This window comes from Zootoca vivipara, chromosome 14 (genome assembly GCF_965207765.1).
Source record: "Zootoca vivipara chromosome 14, rZooViv2.hap1.1, whole genome shotgun sequence".
Lineage (NCBI taxonomy): Eukaryota > Metazoa > Chordata > Lepidosauria > Squamata > Lacertidae > Zootoca > Zootoca vivipara.
This window is the reverse complement of record NC_142597.1, coordinates 30,283,647-30,296,876: the sequence shown is the minus strand read 5'-3', so window position 1 is coordinate 30,296,876 and position 13,230 is coordinate 30,283,647. Positions and strand designations below refer to the sequence as shown.

Sequence of the window (13,230 nt, the reverse complement as noted above, 5' to 3'; positions counted from 1 at the left end):
GAAGTTGTGGTCCACTGTTTTCCACAGGCATCTGGTTGGCCACTGTTGAGAATTCCATTCCTCCCGTGCTGCAGATGTGGGATTGGTACATGTCACATGTCTGTGTTTACATTCCAGCACTGATTGTTGGAGTCTTGTGAGCGGAAAGTGAGATGCGCTGTTTCCGTTCTGTATAGCTATTGCTTTTGCAATAACAAGAAAGACAGAAAGGGGGGGATATTTTCTTTGTTACGTTACGTTTGATTTTGTGCGCATTAAATTAGGCTTAGATGTTACACCCCAAGGCTCAGTCTGTTTGGACTCTGCTAGTCGTGTGCTCATGTCCTTGGATATGGGTCACATCAGCGCGGCGGGACACCGGAGTGATGAATCCCGGGCAAAGCTGCCTTGTGGGGGAGGCACTGGCCTCGGCGTTATCACCCAACATTTGGGAACAGGATGCTGGATTAGATGGGCCATTGGTAGTTCAGCTCCGTATGGAGGGCACCACACTCTTGCTGAAAGGAGAAAGCGTTGCAGGAGGATTTTGGCTGACTGGGACTGAAAGGGATTAAACATTTTAGGAAGATCCTGGCTATAAGAAAAGGGAGGTTTTAGGTAACACTGTGCTGTGTCTGGCACACCTTTTCAAATTCTGCTTCTACTTAATTGGAAGGAACAAACACCACCTCAGCAACACTCGAAAGCTCAGCCATTGGAACCACCCTCACCCCAGACGAAGTTTCCTGTGTGGAAACTTTCTTAGCAAAAACAAGATCTGCACAGGAACTCATTTCTGGTAGATCTTGCCCCCCTGAAGCAGTTGCTGAAACGGAAGGTCCCCACCTCCCCACAGATGCTTAGGTCCCCTCCTCTCCAGGCAATCTGAGACTGCGCCTGCATGAAGCCAACTTCCCCTCTGCCCTCTTCATGCCTCTTCTGGTTCTGGGAGACAAGAGGGAAGGGGAGCTGGTCACTGCAGGAGCGGGAGACACCTGTGACTCTTCATTGCCTGACTCCTTTCTGCCGCAGACTCTCCCTGCTCACTCAGCCCTGTCACCTCCTCTTCCCAGTCTTCTCCCTCTGCCCACTCATTGTTGTCCCACCGACAGCCCCCTGGCTCTGAGCCTCCTTCTTTTGGGGGCTCCCCAGCTGGTTCCTCCCACTATTCCTCTGCGTCCAACAGGTCTGCGACACCTGCTTTCTTTCCTGCGGATCATGCCTTACCTGCTTGGCTTCTCAGGGCATGCTACAGCCATCCCCTCCACCTGGCCTTTGGGCTTTGTGGCCAGCAACACATCCCTGGTGGCAAAATAAGGTGTGCAGTGCCTTGAGGCGATCTGTGCGTACGTGGCTTTTCTCAGACTGCCAGTGTGAAGGGGGTGGCCATGTGAGGAGCTGGTGGGAACAGGTAAGGGGGTGGAGGTGAGATCGGGAGAGATGAGAATAGAAGGACTGAGTGGGAGAAGTTGGGAATCGGAGGAGAGCCGGTTGCCAGGAGGGAGGGAAGGCAGGCAGCCGGCTAGAGGAGATGGAGCCAGTCGGCAGCCTTAGCTGGAGATGAGCTGATTGGGGGGTGGATTTAGGGCAGAGCACGGGGAGGGGGCAGTCTGCAATCTTCACTTTTACTTGCTGAGGCTAAAAGGAAGGTTGTGAAGATGAGCAAAAAAGCCTTTTGAAGGCAGGTCTTGTAGGAACTGAGCAGAAACATTGACTGAACCTCAAGGATTGCCTGTCCCCATATAAACCAACCTGGACTCTGTGATCATAATCGCAAGAGGCTCAAAGGGTGGCAATACGAGAACGGGCCTTTTCTGCAGTGGCTCCCCATTTGAGGAATGCTCTCTCCAGGGAGGTCCATCTGGTGCCTTCATTATACATCGTTAGGTGCCAGGCGAAAACGTTCCTCTTCAGTCAGGCCTTTGGCTGATGGATACACTTTTAAACGTGGAGCCAGGGTTAGGCAGTATTTTGTTTTGTTTTTTTGTTCTAACTATTTATTTGTGCTTTTATCCTGTATTTTTATATCATGAACCACCCTGATGAAGGGTGGTACAGTATATAGACTTAATAAATAAATAAAATATTAACGAAGAGAAGCATGGCCTGTCCTGGTGTCATGGTAAATTCCAGGCGAGCAGGGCCCCTTCATGAGAGTCACAGCCATGCCCCTTGTAAGATTATAGAGCCTTCTAAGGTGATGAAAATAATAATAATAAGTAATGGGCCTGCATTGCAACAAGCAGTGTGGATCGCCACATGTTGCTTTTCAGCTAGCTACTATTTTCTGCGCACGTCCCTGGGTGAATGGAGTGCTCCAATACCTTCTTTTGGAGTGATTTTAAGTTGTGTTAAGTTCCCATTCTCTTGAAACTGAAACACCCTTTGTGTTTTCGGAGTTCCTAAATGCTTAGCTTTGGTGCTCTTCCATGTGCCTTCTCCCTGAGGGACCCTGGGAGCCCCTCCTAGGAGGCTGCCTCCCCTTCTTTCGCTCCTGTCAGCACAAAGGCTGAGAAGACTTATTCTCAGTGCCTAGAAAGCTTCCCTTTCGTGCTGATTGGGCAGCTCCAGGATGCCAGAGTCAGACTGGGACCCTGCAGAATAAAGGGTAATGGGTCCTTTTGCACACACACATAAACACACACACACACACACACACACACACACACACACACACACACACCATGACCCCGGACCACTGCTCAAACTGCAGCATGTTGGAAAGAAAGGGATTCACTGGCTTCTCTGTGTCCTTTGCAGCTGGCAGAACCACCACCAGTGAGGAGCTGGAGGATATGTTGGAGAGCGGGAACCCTGCCATTTTCTCCTCTGGGGTATGTGTGTCGTCGTCGTCGTCCCCCAGCCCCCCCCCCCCTCAGCTTTGTGATCTTGCTAGTCTTAAGTCTCAGATTTGGGGTACCAATGAAGGCTTTGTTCAGAGGGGGGTTGCTTTAGAAGTGCCGCCTCTTTGACCTGGCAGAGGGCAGATCTACACTCATTGTTTTTAACGCTGAAGAAAACGTTAAGGAATGGTCCTGTGAACCATGCAGCCGTATGACCTTTAATGTTAATAACGTGATATTAACAACTAGCAGGTGGTAGACTTTGTGGAAAGGAAGCGAAAGGAAACCAAATGGGGTGTTTTTTTCTGTCTTGATGTTTTAGAACGATATTATCTAATAACATTTAAAAGGCGAGTGTAGATCCAGCTAGTCTGTGGGCAACTATTTTGCCACAGTGGGGAGAGCACCAAGGGCGTTTGCTGAGACCTCGGCCCAAATTGCCACCCGGTGCAACAGAGGCTGCTCTCTACCACTAGAGTTGCAGCCTTGCAAAACAAAACCGCAAACACTTCTCAGGCAGAAGCTGCCAGCCCAGCTGCTTAGGAAAGCCTTGTTAGTTTTTTCTCGCTCCTGCTTTTCACATGGCACTCAAGGCACTGTGCCTGGGCTGTCCAGGCAGGCCCAGGTCTCCTGCCCAGGCATGGACTGTTCCCCAATCTACTTCATGTCAGTAAAATTACTGCACCTTCAAACCATGCCGACAGGCCGCGTTAACCATCTATGACATGGAAAAAAGAAAACAATAAAGCCTGCTTAATCACCTAGGGTCATTTCTCAACTTGCCCCCACACCAAGTGAGTGTCAGTCCCTGACTCCTGTAAATTTTATTCAGCACCCCCCACCCCACCCCGGACTTATTCCTGGGACTTCTGCAGACATAACACAAGTGCACTTCCAAACGTCACTTCCAAACCCTAAGTGCCCCTTAGAACCATAGAAACACAGAATGGTAGAGTTGGACAGGAACCCGAGGATCATGTAGTCCAGTGTTTCCCAAACTTGGGCCTCTTGCTGTTTTTGGACTACAACTCCCATCATCCCTAGCTAGCAAAACCAGTGGTCAGGGATGAGGGGAATTGTAGTACGAAAACAGCTGCAGACCCAAGTTTGGGAAACCCTGATTTAGGCCAACCCCCCCCCTTGCAACGCAGAAATATGCAGCTGTCCCATACAGGGATCGAACCTGCAACCTTGGCGCCATCAGTACCACACTAGGGTGATGACTTTTTCATTTTTTTCCTCAAAAATTATTTCCTGTAGCACAAATGGATGAACTTTTGCCTATTAATGACTAAAATGAGGTATATTCCATTGAAATATTTAAAAAGGTCACGCACAAACCGTTTTTATATTTTTTTTGTATGCAGTTTTATCATTTCATAAAATTGTATTAACAATTCTATATATATTTCGTATCAAATTTGGACACACGACCACATTCCACAATGGGGAGTGTTCTTAAAAACATAGGGTATACAAACGTCACACCTGTGCAAGGTAAAAGCCCCTTTTTGGGATCTCAAAACTCAGCCAGCAGACCCTGCCGGGCATGCTGGGAAAAGAACCCACAGGAGAGGTATCAAAACATCGTCTTCTAGCGGCGTCTATACTGTTACTGCAGCTAAAAAAAGCTTCCTTGTGTGTTTGATGACCCTATATAATGTTGTATATATGTGACTCTAAAGCTTGGGTTCAATTTTATATCTGCTTACAGTGACTTCAAAAATGGTCAAAAAACTGATAAATAAAAATTTTAAAATCATTTTGTGCGTGAGATTTTTTTTATCAAATCTCTTTGAAAGTAAGATTTTATCTAATCTTTAATGAAAGCTCATCAAATTATGATACAGGGAAATGAAGTTGTAAAAAAGTCATCACCCTAGTACCATGCCCTAACCGACTGAGCTATCCATTCTGCCTAGGAACGCCATTTCATTTCCTTTTTCATGGAAGCTGCGGTTCTCTGAGAAGCAACTTCCGCGGTCTTGCAGGATCATGAGACTCTTTATCCGAATCATGCAAGACGGGGCGAGGCGGGGGAGGGAGTGGAAAGAAAGATCCCCTCAAGAGATCTGGAGCCTGGGGGTCCCTGATTCCAACGGCTGCTCACGCCCTGCCTTGGTTCGTCCCCAGATCATCATGGACTCCAACATCACGAAGCAGGCGCTGAACGAGATCGAGACTCGGCACAGCGAGATCATCAAGCTCGAGAACAGCATCCGGGAGTTGCACGATATGTTCATGGACATGGCAATGCTAGTGGAGAGCCAGGTAAGGGCTGATCTGGGGGGTGGGAAGGCCAGGGGAGGGAAGGAAGGAAGGTGGGAAACTGCAGAGTGGACCCCTGGGACTGACAGCTCGAGGAACCAATGTCTGGCCCCGAGAGCTGTGTCACCTTCAGGAGCCACCTGCCAGTCATAGGCGGGGCCAGAGACCAAAGTGGGCAGAGCAGATTCCAGTTGCTGTGGAAACCCCAGGAGGGGAGAATGATGCTCTTGTGCTCGGATCCTGCTTGCTGGTTCTCCACAGGCCACACTGAGAACAGGATGCTGGATTCGATGGGCCATTGGCCTGATCCAGAAGGCTCTTCTGATGCAAATCATCCTGGCCTTGGGCACCTGGGATCTGCATGGTTTGGACTTCCCACCCTATCCTTGTTGTGTATTTTAACTGTTTTTAACTCTGAATTTTACATTGTTTCTATCCACCTGTTGACCTGCTGGTGAAGGGAAAGCAAAGACCCCTGCACCTGAAACCTTGGAGAGCTGCTGTCTGTCAGTGTAGATCAGGGTTTCCCAAACTTATTTTATTAAAACAATTTTTATTGGTTTTTAAACAAATACGAATACAAGAACCATTAAACACTTATCCAGCAGTACATCTAATGGTATTTGTTTTATTCATTATCTCTGGGAGATTTTCAGGCTGCAAGCCGCTCCCCACCCCCTTGCCTATCTCCCCTAGAAATCTTTGGCAAAACACATAGCATAGGGTTGCAAATTTTGTCTGCTCCCACTTCCGGCTGCAAAATGCAGCCAGTGAATTAGAGCAGAGTCAGTTGGGTGGGGGCTCATGGGACCCCCAATTGTTTCCAGGTGGGCCAATTACCGTACTTTGGGTGTATTGAAATGGGTATCTGTGATCTTTTACATATGTTTGTGGGAGGGGGGTGTTGCTTTTTGTTGTTTTTGTTTTAACTATTTACCTGTGTTTTTACCTTGTGTTTTTATCCTGTGAACCACCCTCTTGAGACCTTTGTGATGAAGGGGGGGCGGAATATATACATCTAATGAATAAAGATAAAATGAAATCTGAGTTAGTGGGTAGGATATTCATTTGGGGGATTAATTTAGAACGATTTTTTGTAGATACCATAGGATCATAAAGCTGGAAGGAGTCCAAAGTGTCGTATAGTCCAACCCCCCTGCAATAAATGAATTCTGATGGGGGGGGTTGAATAAATTGGAGGGCTAAATAGATTTTTTGTGGGGATCTGGCTACGGTGCAAATCAATTGAGGGCTTTATTGGATGGGTGGGAAGGGGAGTTGCTTCCCTTCCCTTCTGTGATATTTAAAAAATAAATTAGCATATTTAAAAATAAATTAGCATGTGTAAATCAAGGTCTGTGGGCCCCATCAAAATGAGGTGCCTTGCAATGCAATACCTTGAAGAGGTTTCCTATATGAGTCAGATCACAAGGAAGAGGATAAAATTTAAAAAATATCTTAGAGAAAACAAAATCCAGAAATTGAAGGGGCCGAATTAAATAATTTAAACATGGGTGTAGAGATGGAGGAAATCAGGGACGTAATAAGGAAAATGAAAGTGGGGAAATGACCGGGCCCCGATGGAATAACAGTAAATTATTACAAAAAAATGGAAGATATAATTATCCCTAAACTCAAAAGGATCATGAATGAAATAATGGAAAAAGGGGGGAAAAAACCAGACTCCTTTGAGGTGAGAACAAAGCAGGGTTTTCTGCAACTTTAGTCCTACTCAAGAGTAGACCCACTGAATGGCATGACTAATGTAGGCCTGTTGATTTCAGTGGGTCTTCTCTGAGCAGAGCAGGGCTGATGACAACCCCCCCCCCATTCCTGGAGCTCAGTGCCTGCCCCTCCTGACCCCTCTTTCTATCCCCCCCACGCTGCCGTGCACACCTGGAGAAGGGCACCTAGGCATTGGCAGGTAATGTCCCCTCCCCCCAGCTCCCTGCACTGAGGCTGCTGCATGGCTGTGCTGTCCCTGCATGCCGGGTGTTGTGTGTCCCCTATGACGCCAGTGGGAAGTGAAGACTAGATAGAACAGGTGGGCAATCGTAAGGAAACCGGATGTTGGAAGACTCAGGACTCAGGGTAAAAGGAAGGACTTCTTCGCACAGCGCCGAAGTCCCGCAGGAGGCAGTGGCAGCCACCGACCTAGATGGCTTTAAAAGAGGATTAGAGGAATTCGTGGAGGAGGAGAGAGTCACGGGTGACTATGAGCCGTGGAGGCAGTGATGCTTCTGAAAACCAGTTGCTGAAAACCACAGGAGGGGAGAGGGCTCTTGTGCTCGGGTCCTACGGTACTTGTGGGTTTCCCATTGGGCCATCTGGGTGGCCACTGTGAGAGCAGGATGCTGGATTCGATGGGCCCCTTTGACCTGATCCACTGGAGCTCTTCTTCAGTTATTTCCTGCTCTGAGTAGGGCTAGGTGTGGGATACAGCCCTCTGAAACCAGAGCCCTGCTTGACATCTCTCAATTTATGTGCATGCAGTAGAAGGCTCACTATGCTTCTAGTCCCTGTTGTGGATCAATTCGCTCTGCCCCCCCCCCATGGGGAAACAGGATCAGGGGGCATGGGGAAGAAGTTTCAGCCTCCTTCCTCAGCTGTGCCGTGGAATAGCATGGTATGGGCAGTATGTGCTACCTTGGGAGGGCACCCATTTCTGGTTTTGCCAGGCAAGGTGGGTCAAGAGAAGTAAGACCTGGGAATGTGTTGTGCTGCGTCTGTGTTCCTTCCTGCATGCATCCGTGGTCCTTACTGTTGCTGCCTTCCTGGTGTGCTGCTGGAACATGTGTGGTCTTTGTTTCACTGACTTTGTGGAACCTTTCCCTCCTGTCTCTTTGAATGTTTTCTGTGCAAAACCAGACTCCCTGTTGCCCCATGATTTATTCTTTTTTTATTTATTGCATTTGCATCCTACCTTTTTTTTTTCCCTCCATGGAGCTCAAGGTGGCAGGACATGGTTCTGCCCATTTAATCCCCACAACAACCCTGCGAGGTAGGCTAGGCTGAGAGGCAGTAACTGGCCCGAGGTCACCCAGTCATCTTCATGGCCGAGCGGGGAGGATTTGAGCCTTGATCTCCAAGGTCCTAGTCCAACACTCTAACCACTATACTGCACTGGCTCTCAATTTAATCCTTTTCCTCCTCCTTCTCTCCTTCCGACTCCCTACTGGCAGGTCTGGGACTGAACGCCTTGGAATGGGAAGTGGGAGAATCTGCCCTCCTGCAAACCCCCAATGAAGATATTTGTGAGCAGGCAGGAGGGAAAGGGGAGCACCCAGAGGTCGCTGCCAGCGGCTTTGTTAAAACAGCAACGTATGTGCGTCCTCCGCTGCGTAGGGCGAGATGATTGACCGCATTGAATACAACGTGGAGCACTCGGTGGACTACGTGGAGAGGGCTGTCTCGGACACCAAGAAAGCAGTCAAGTACCAGAGCAAAGCCAGGCGGGTAAGTTAGTGCCTTGCAGTTAAAGCAGCATTGCAGGCATCAAAGGCTACCAACAGGGTTGGGTGATACCAGCTTTTCCACATCGCGGTGTATCACCAGCCAAACATCGCGGTCTGGCTCCATAGATGGTATTTAACTCCAAGTAGGTTGGCTAAGATTTATAAAACAGAATCAGATACGTGTTGGAAGTGTAAAGAAGCAGAGGGAATGTTTTTTCCACACTTGGTGGACATGTAAAAAGGTAAAAGTGTATTGGGAAATGATTTATAATGAATTGGGGGGAAATGTTGAAAAGTACTTCCCCCCCCCCAAAAAAAAACCCAGAATCCTTTTTGTTGGGGATAACCTAGGTGTCAGGAAAGGTTATTTATGTATGCAACAACAAAGTGGAAAGTGAGCGAGGTCCGAACTAAAGAGGGACTTAAATTGACAGATTATCAAGAACTTTTAGATTTAACATACAGAATAAGAGAGCAAGAAGAACATTCATTTAAAGAATATTTATTGAATATATGGGAAATAACTATACAGCTGAAAATGCTGGCAGCACTAAGATAAGTTCAACATAATAAAATTTTGACGGATGTAAAAGTGGAAAAGTGATTTGAATGGTTGTAGTAAAATATGCAGGGACGTATGATACGTAAAGAGGGACGCGGGTGGCGCTGTGGGTTAAATCACACAGAGCCTAGGGCTTGCCAATCTAGAAGGTCGACGGTTCGAATCCCCGCAACGGGGTGAGCTCCCGTTGCTTGGTCCCAGCTCCTGCCAACCTAGCAGTTCGAAAGCACGTCAAAGTGCAAGTAGATAAATAGGTACCGCTCCGATGGGAAAATAAACGGCATTTCCGTGCACTGCTCTGGTTCAGCAGAAGCGGCTTTGTCATGTTGGCCACATGACCTGGAAGCTGTACGCCAGCTCCCTCAGCCAATAACGCAATATGAGCGCCACAACCCCAGAGTTGGTCACGACTGGACTTAATGGTCAGGGGTCTCTTTACCTTTACCTTATGATACGTAAAGTGAACCATGGAAGGAGGAGAGAAGTCACTGGATATTTTAAAGTTTATTTTGAAATGTAAAATTGAAAACTTAATAAAATTATTATAGATGGGGGGGGGGGGAGAATTGGCCAAATTGGCTACCCACAGGTACTTGCCAGAATGCCTCTGCTCTGCCTCCAGTCAGAGGCAGCAATGCTCCTGAATGTGAGTTGCTGGAAACCACAGGTGGGGGAGAGTTGTTGCTGCACTCAGATCCTGTTTGTGGGTTTCCTTTGGGGGCATCTGGTTGGCCATTGCAAGAACAGGAGGCTGGACTAGAGGGGCAACTGGCCTGACCCAATCTAGAGCTTGTCTGATGTTCTCCTTCTCTCCTTGCAGAAGAAGATCATGATCATCATTTGCTGCGTGGTGCTGGGCATTGTGATCGCCTCAACGGTTGGCGGGATTTTCGGCTAGAAGCCCAAGACTCTCTTTTTTTGGAGGGGGGAACGCAGAGGTGGAGAGTGCCTGGGCCCAGCCAGACAGCCGCAACCCCCAGACCCTGCAGCGGAAGCAGCAGCCACCACCCCAGGGGGGAACTGGCCCACCAGCACTGCTCCCATCTCTTATGCATGATTGTTCGTGTTAATGCTGCGTGTCCAGTGCAGTGGGGTGGGGGGCGGGAGGAAGGCCACAGACACATGCAATTTCCCCACCTGATCTCTTCAGAGGGACACCCCCCCTTTTGCTTCCACTGGCCAACGACTCCCCTCCTCTCTGTTTTCTTTCCATCCCAGTGAGGTCCCTCTTTTTCTTCTCTTTCCTCTTTGCCTTCAAAGGTGAGTTTGCCAACAAAGGTGTGCAAAATTGGATCCTGCTCTCTCCCAGGGGAGGGGCCAAGATTTTCTCTTTCTCTCCACCCCCTGATCTCTCCAGCCACAGAATGGGCAGGCTGGCCTGTTGTTTCTTGCTCCCTTCTGTCTTGCTCTGAGCCAGGTTCTTGTCTCGTCCCCTCAGCATCAGGAGAGCTTGTGAGGCCTGCCTCTTGCCCTGCACCGTCAAGGCCTGCCTATGTATTGAAAACAGGATGCCACCTTTTCACTTAAGGCGGCCGCGGGGTGGTGTGCAACTCTAGATTTAAATCAAATGCAATGTTTTTATTTTTTATAAAGGACAGACACTTTTAGAAGTAGGCAGGAGCCACCTGTCAACAGAAGCAGGCTGTCAACGCTACGTCCCCATTATTTTTAGATGTTCTCTCTCAAGGTTTTCAGGCCTATGCTGAATAGCGTCCTGGTTTTTGGGGGGGTGGAGGGGGTTGCGGTTTGCAGTCCATGAATCTTCCTGTCCAAATGTGCTGTGGCTCTGTCTCTCTCAAGCCCTACAGCAGCAAAGCTCGTGTTCTGAATTTCCAGGTGTGAAACGGCGCCTCCTTCTAGAATTTCCAAAACGTTCCAAGTGGCACCGATTCAACACTTCACATGTGGGCAGCTTTACCCTCTCAGGGAAACCCTCCATGGACTTAAGATCTGTAACTGAGTTTCTCGAGCTGCTCATCTCCGGCTTCCCCAAATGTTTCTGGCCTCTCAACTCCCATCATCCCTCACCATTCCTGCATTGCAGGGAGTTGGAATAGATGACCCATTGGGGTCCCTTTTGACTCTGCACCTCTGTGCTGGCTGCTAGGAGTCAACACCCGGAGGTCCACAGGTTCCCTGCCCTGTGCAAGGCTGTGTCTAGCGGCTCTCTGCGTGAGTTTGTGTGCACCTTGCCAGACCAGTTACTCCCTCTGCCACATTTTTCCTCTTTGCTACAAGCCAAAAGCGCACACAGACGGTTGTGCCTGCTAGCAGTAGGTGACGGGGGCATGCTGCTCCCAGGGGCGACTGAGCAAATAGCTAACCCTTTGGAAACGCAGAACCTGTGTTGAATCCACCATCTGTCCCTGGGCCAGGGGGTCAGGAGAGAAGCTGCGGGCTGCACATGGGTGGGAAACCAGATGTTCCTGCCTTCCAAACTCATAGAACCGCAGAACTATAAGGCACCAAAAGGCTCATCTAGGCCAACTCCCTGCAATGCAGGACTCCCAACAGCCCCGAGCAGCATGGCCATAATGGGAGTTGCAGCCCAACATCCAGAGAGCCATAGCTGGCTCCCGTCCCTGCCACAAGGAGAGGGGTTTCTGCCCTCCCTCCCTCCCCCAGAGCCCATTAAGGGTGGTGCCAGTTACATATGCAATGCAGCAAGTGCCAACCCCCACCCTGCACCCCGGTCTTTTAACTCTGCTCTTCCAGCTGCTTCCCAGCACCAGCAGGTCTCTTGGAGAAAAGCAACACTGCCATTGTCTGGATCCAGAGCGCTCTCCTCCCTTAGCCATCGGAGTGCAATGGGACCCTTTTAACAAGGCGTTTGCTCTGCCTCCTGAATGTGCTCTGCTCACAAGCCGAGGCCCTGGAACGAGCAGGATGAGGCCTGCTCCGCCCCCGAGAGGACCTCAGCTGCACCTACTGCAGAACTACTCCGGGCTCCGGCCTGCCATTTTTTTGAGAGTCCGCACGGCAGTTGCATCAACAACTGTGTGGTCCTTCTGCAGCCTGAGAACGTTGTCTCCCTCTCTCTTGCTGCAGGACCACAGACCTTCCTTCCCCCGGCATCAGCTGGGGCAGGGGCCAAAGACCCCCTTTCTGCAGAGCACATGCAATTTACGTTTGTAGACTTTGCTCTCTGCCATCCGCTTTCTTCTTCCCCGCATTTCCTGGCCCTAAATCTTCTGCACGCAGCCTGGCATGGCGGCATTTGGCCATTGGTGGCCTCTGCTGCTTTGCTCCTCCTCCAGACCTTCCCTGCTTTCCTTGCATGTCAAAACCTGAGCCATCTGTGATGTGTCTGTGCTCTGGAAGCTGTTCTGCCCTCCAAGACAACAAACCTGCCAGTTGTTGGGGTGTGTATGTGTGTATTTTGTTTTTTAATTCAGAGAGCCCTGAAGTGCCACCACCAGTATTCCGCCTCCTCACAGGAAAAGGACATTTATTGATCCATCTTTGTGGAGGCCTCCCCTGGAGTCTCGTAGCATCGCTGTGTTGCTGTGTGAAGCCAAGTGTCCTTCTCTCTCTCTCTGTGTGTCTGTCCTCACAAGCTGCCTCGCTCTCCTGCCTTTGTGGATGTGGAACTGTCCGTCCGTCTGTTGCCTTCTTCTGACGTTCTGGCCTGCTTAGTTTACCCTTTACGCCACAACCCCCTCTATAAAACTTCAGGTGGAAAAGCAGCTTCCTTTCCTGGATGGGATTTTATGTAGAATTAAACAAAAAAGTGTTTATATCTGTGAAGTGTTTCCTGGCTCCTCTGTGTGTTTGGAAGGTGGGGGTGTTGCCCTCCTGTTGACTATGCAGCCACCTGGTTTAAAAACTCTGTCCCTCTCTAACATACAGGAAGGCTACTGACATGCCTCAATGCTTAGGTTTTAGGAGTTGGGGAAGGTGAAGAGATGCAGAAGTTATTCCTGAAAATCCAACTCTTACCGTTCTCTGGCCCTTGAGCCCTTTCTGTGGGTGTTATGAAATCTTAAGGACCTTCAGCATGGAGAGCTCAGCTTTTCCGGCAGCTGAGAGGCCTACATGCCCCCAGGCAGTGTGGTTTTCTCCATGAGTCTTTAAATGTTTTACCTGCCCAAAGGAGCCGGGCTACTTCCAAAAAGTTTATAGG

The 13,230-nt window shown here is 49.2% G+C and overlaps 1 protein-coding gene across 1 annotated transcript in view; it reads left to right on the top strand.

Moving 5' to 3' along the window:
* The window catches only part of STX1A (syntaxin 1A), a 41,498-nt gene extending 28,644 nt beyond the window's left edge, over positions 1-12,854 (top strand). The window contains exons 7-10 of the mRNA XM_035139470.3: positions 2,740-2,813; positions 4,956-5,093; positions 8,436-8,546; positions 9,928-12,854. Coding sequence (XP_034995361.1) covers positions 2,740-2,813; positions 4,956-5,093; positions 8,436-8,546; positions 9,928-10,005 — 401 coding nt within the window. The 3' untranslated portion in view covers positions 10,006-12,854. The remainder of the gene's footprint in view (positions 1-2,739; positions 2,814-4,955; positions 5,094-8,435; positions 8,547-9,927) is intronic.
* The last annotated feature ends 376 nt before the right edge of the window (positions 12,855-13,230 follow it).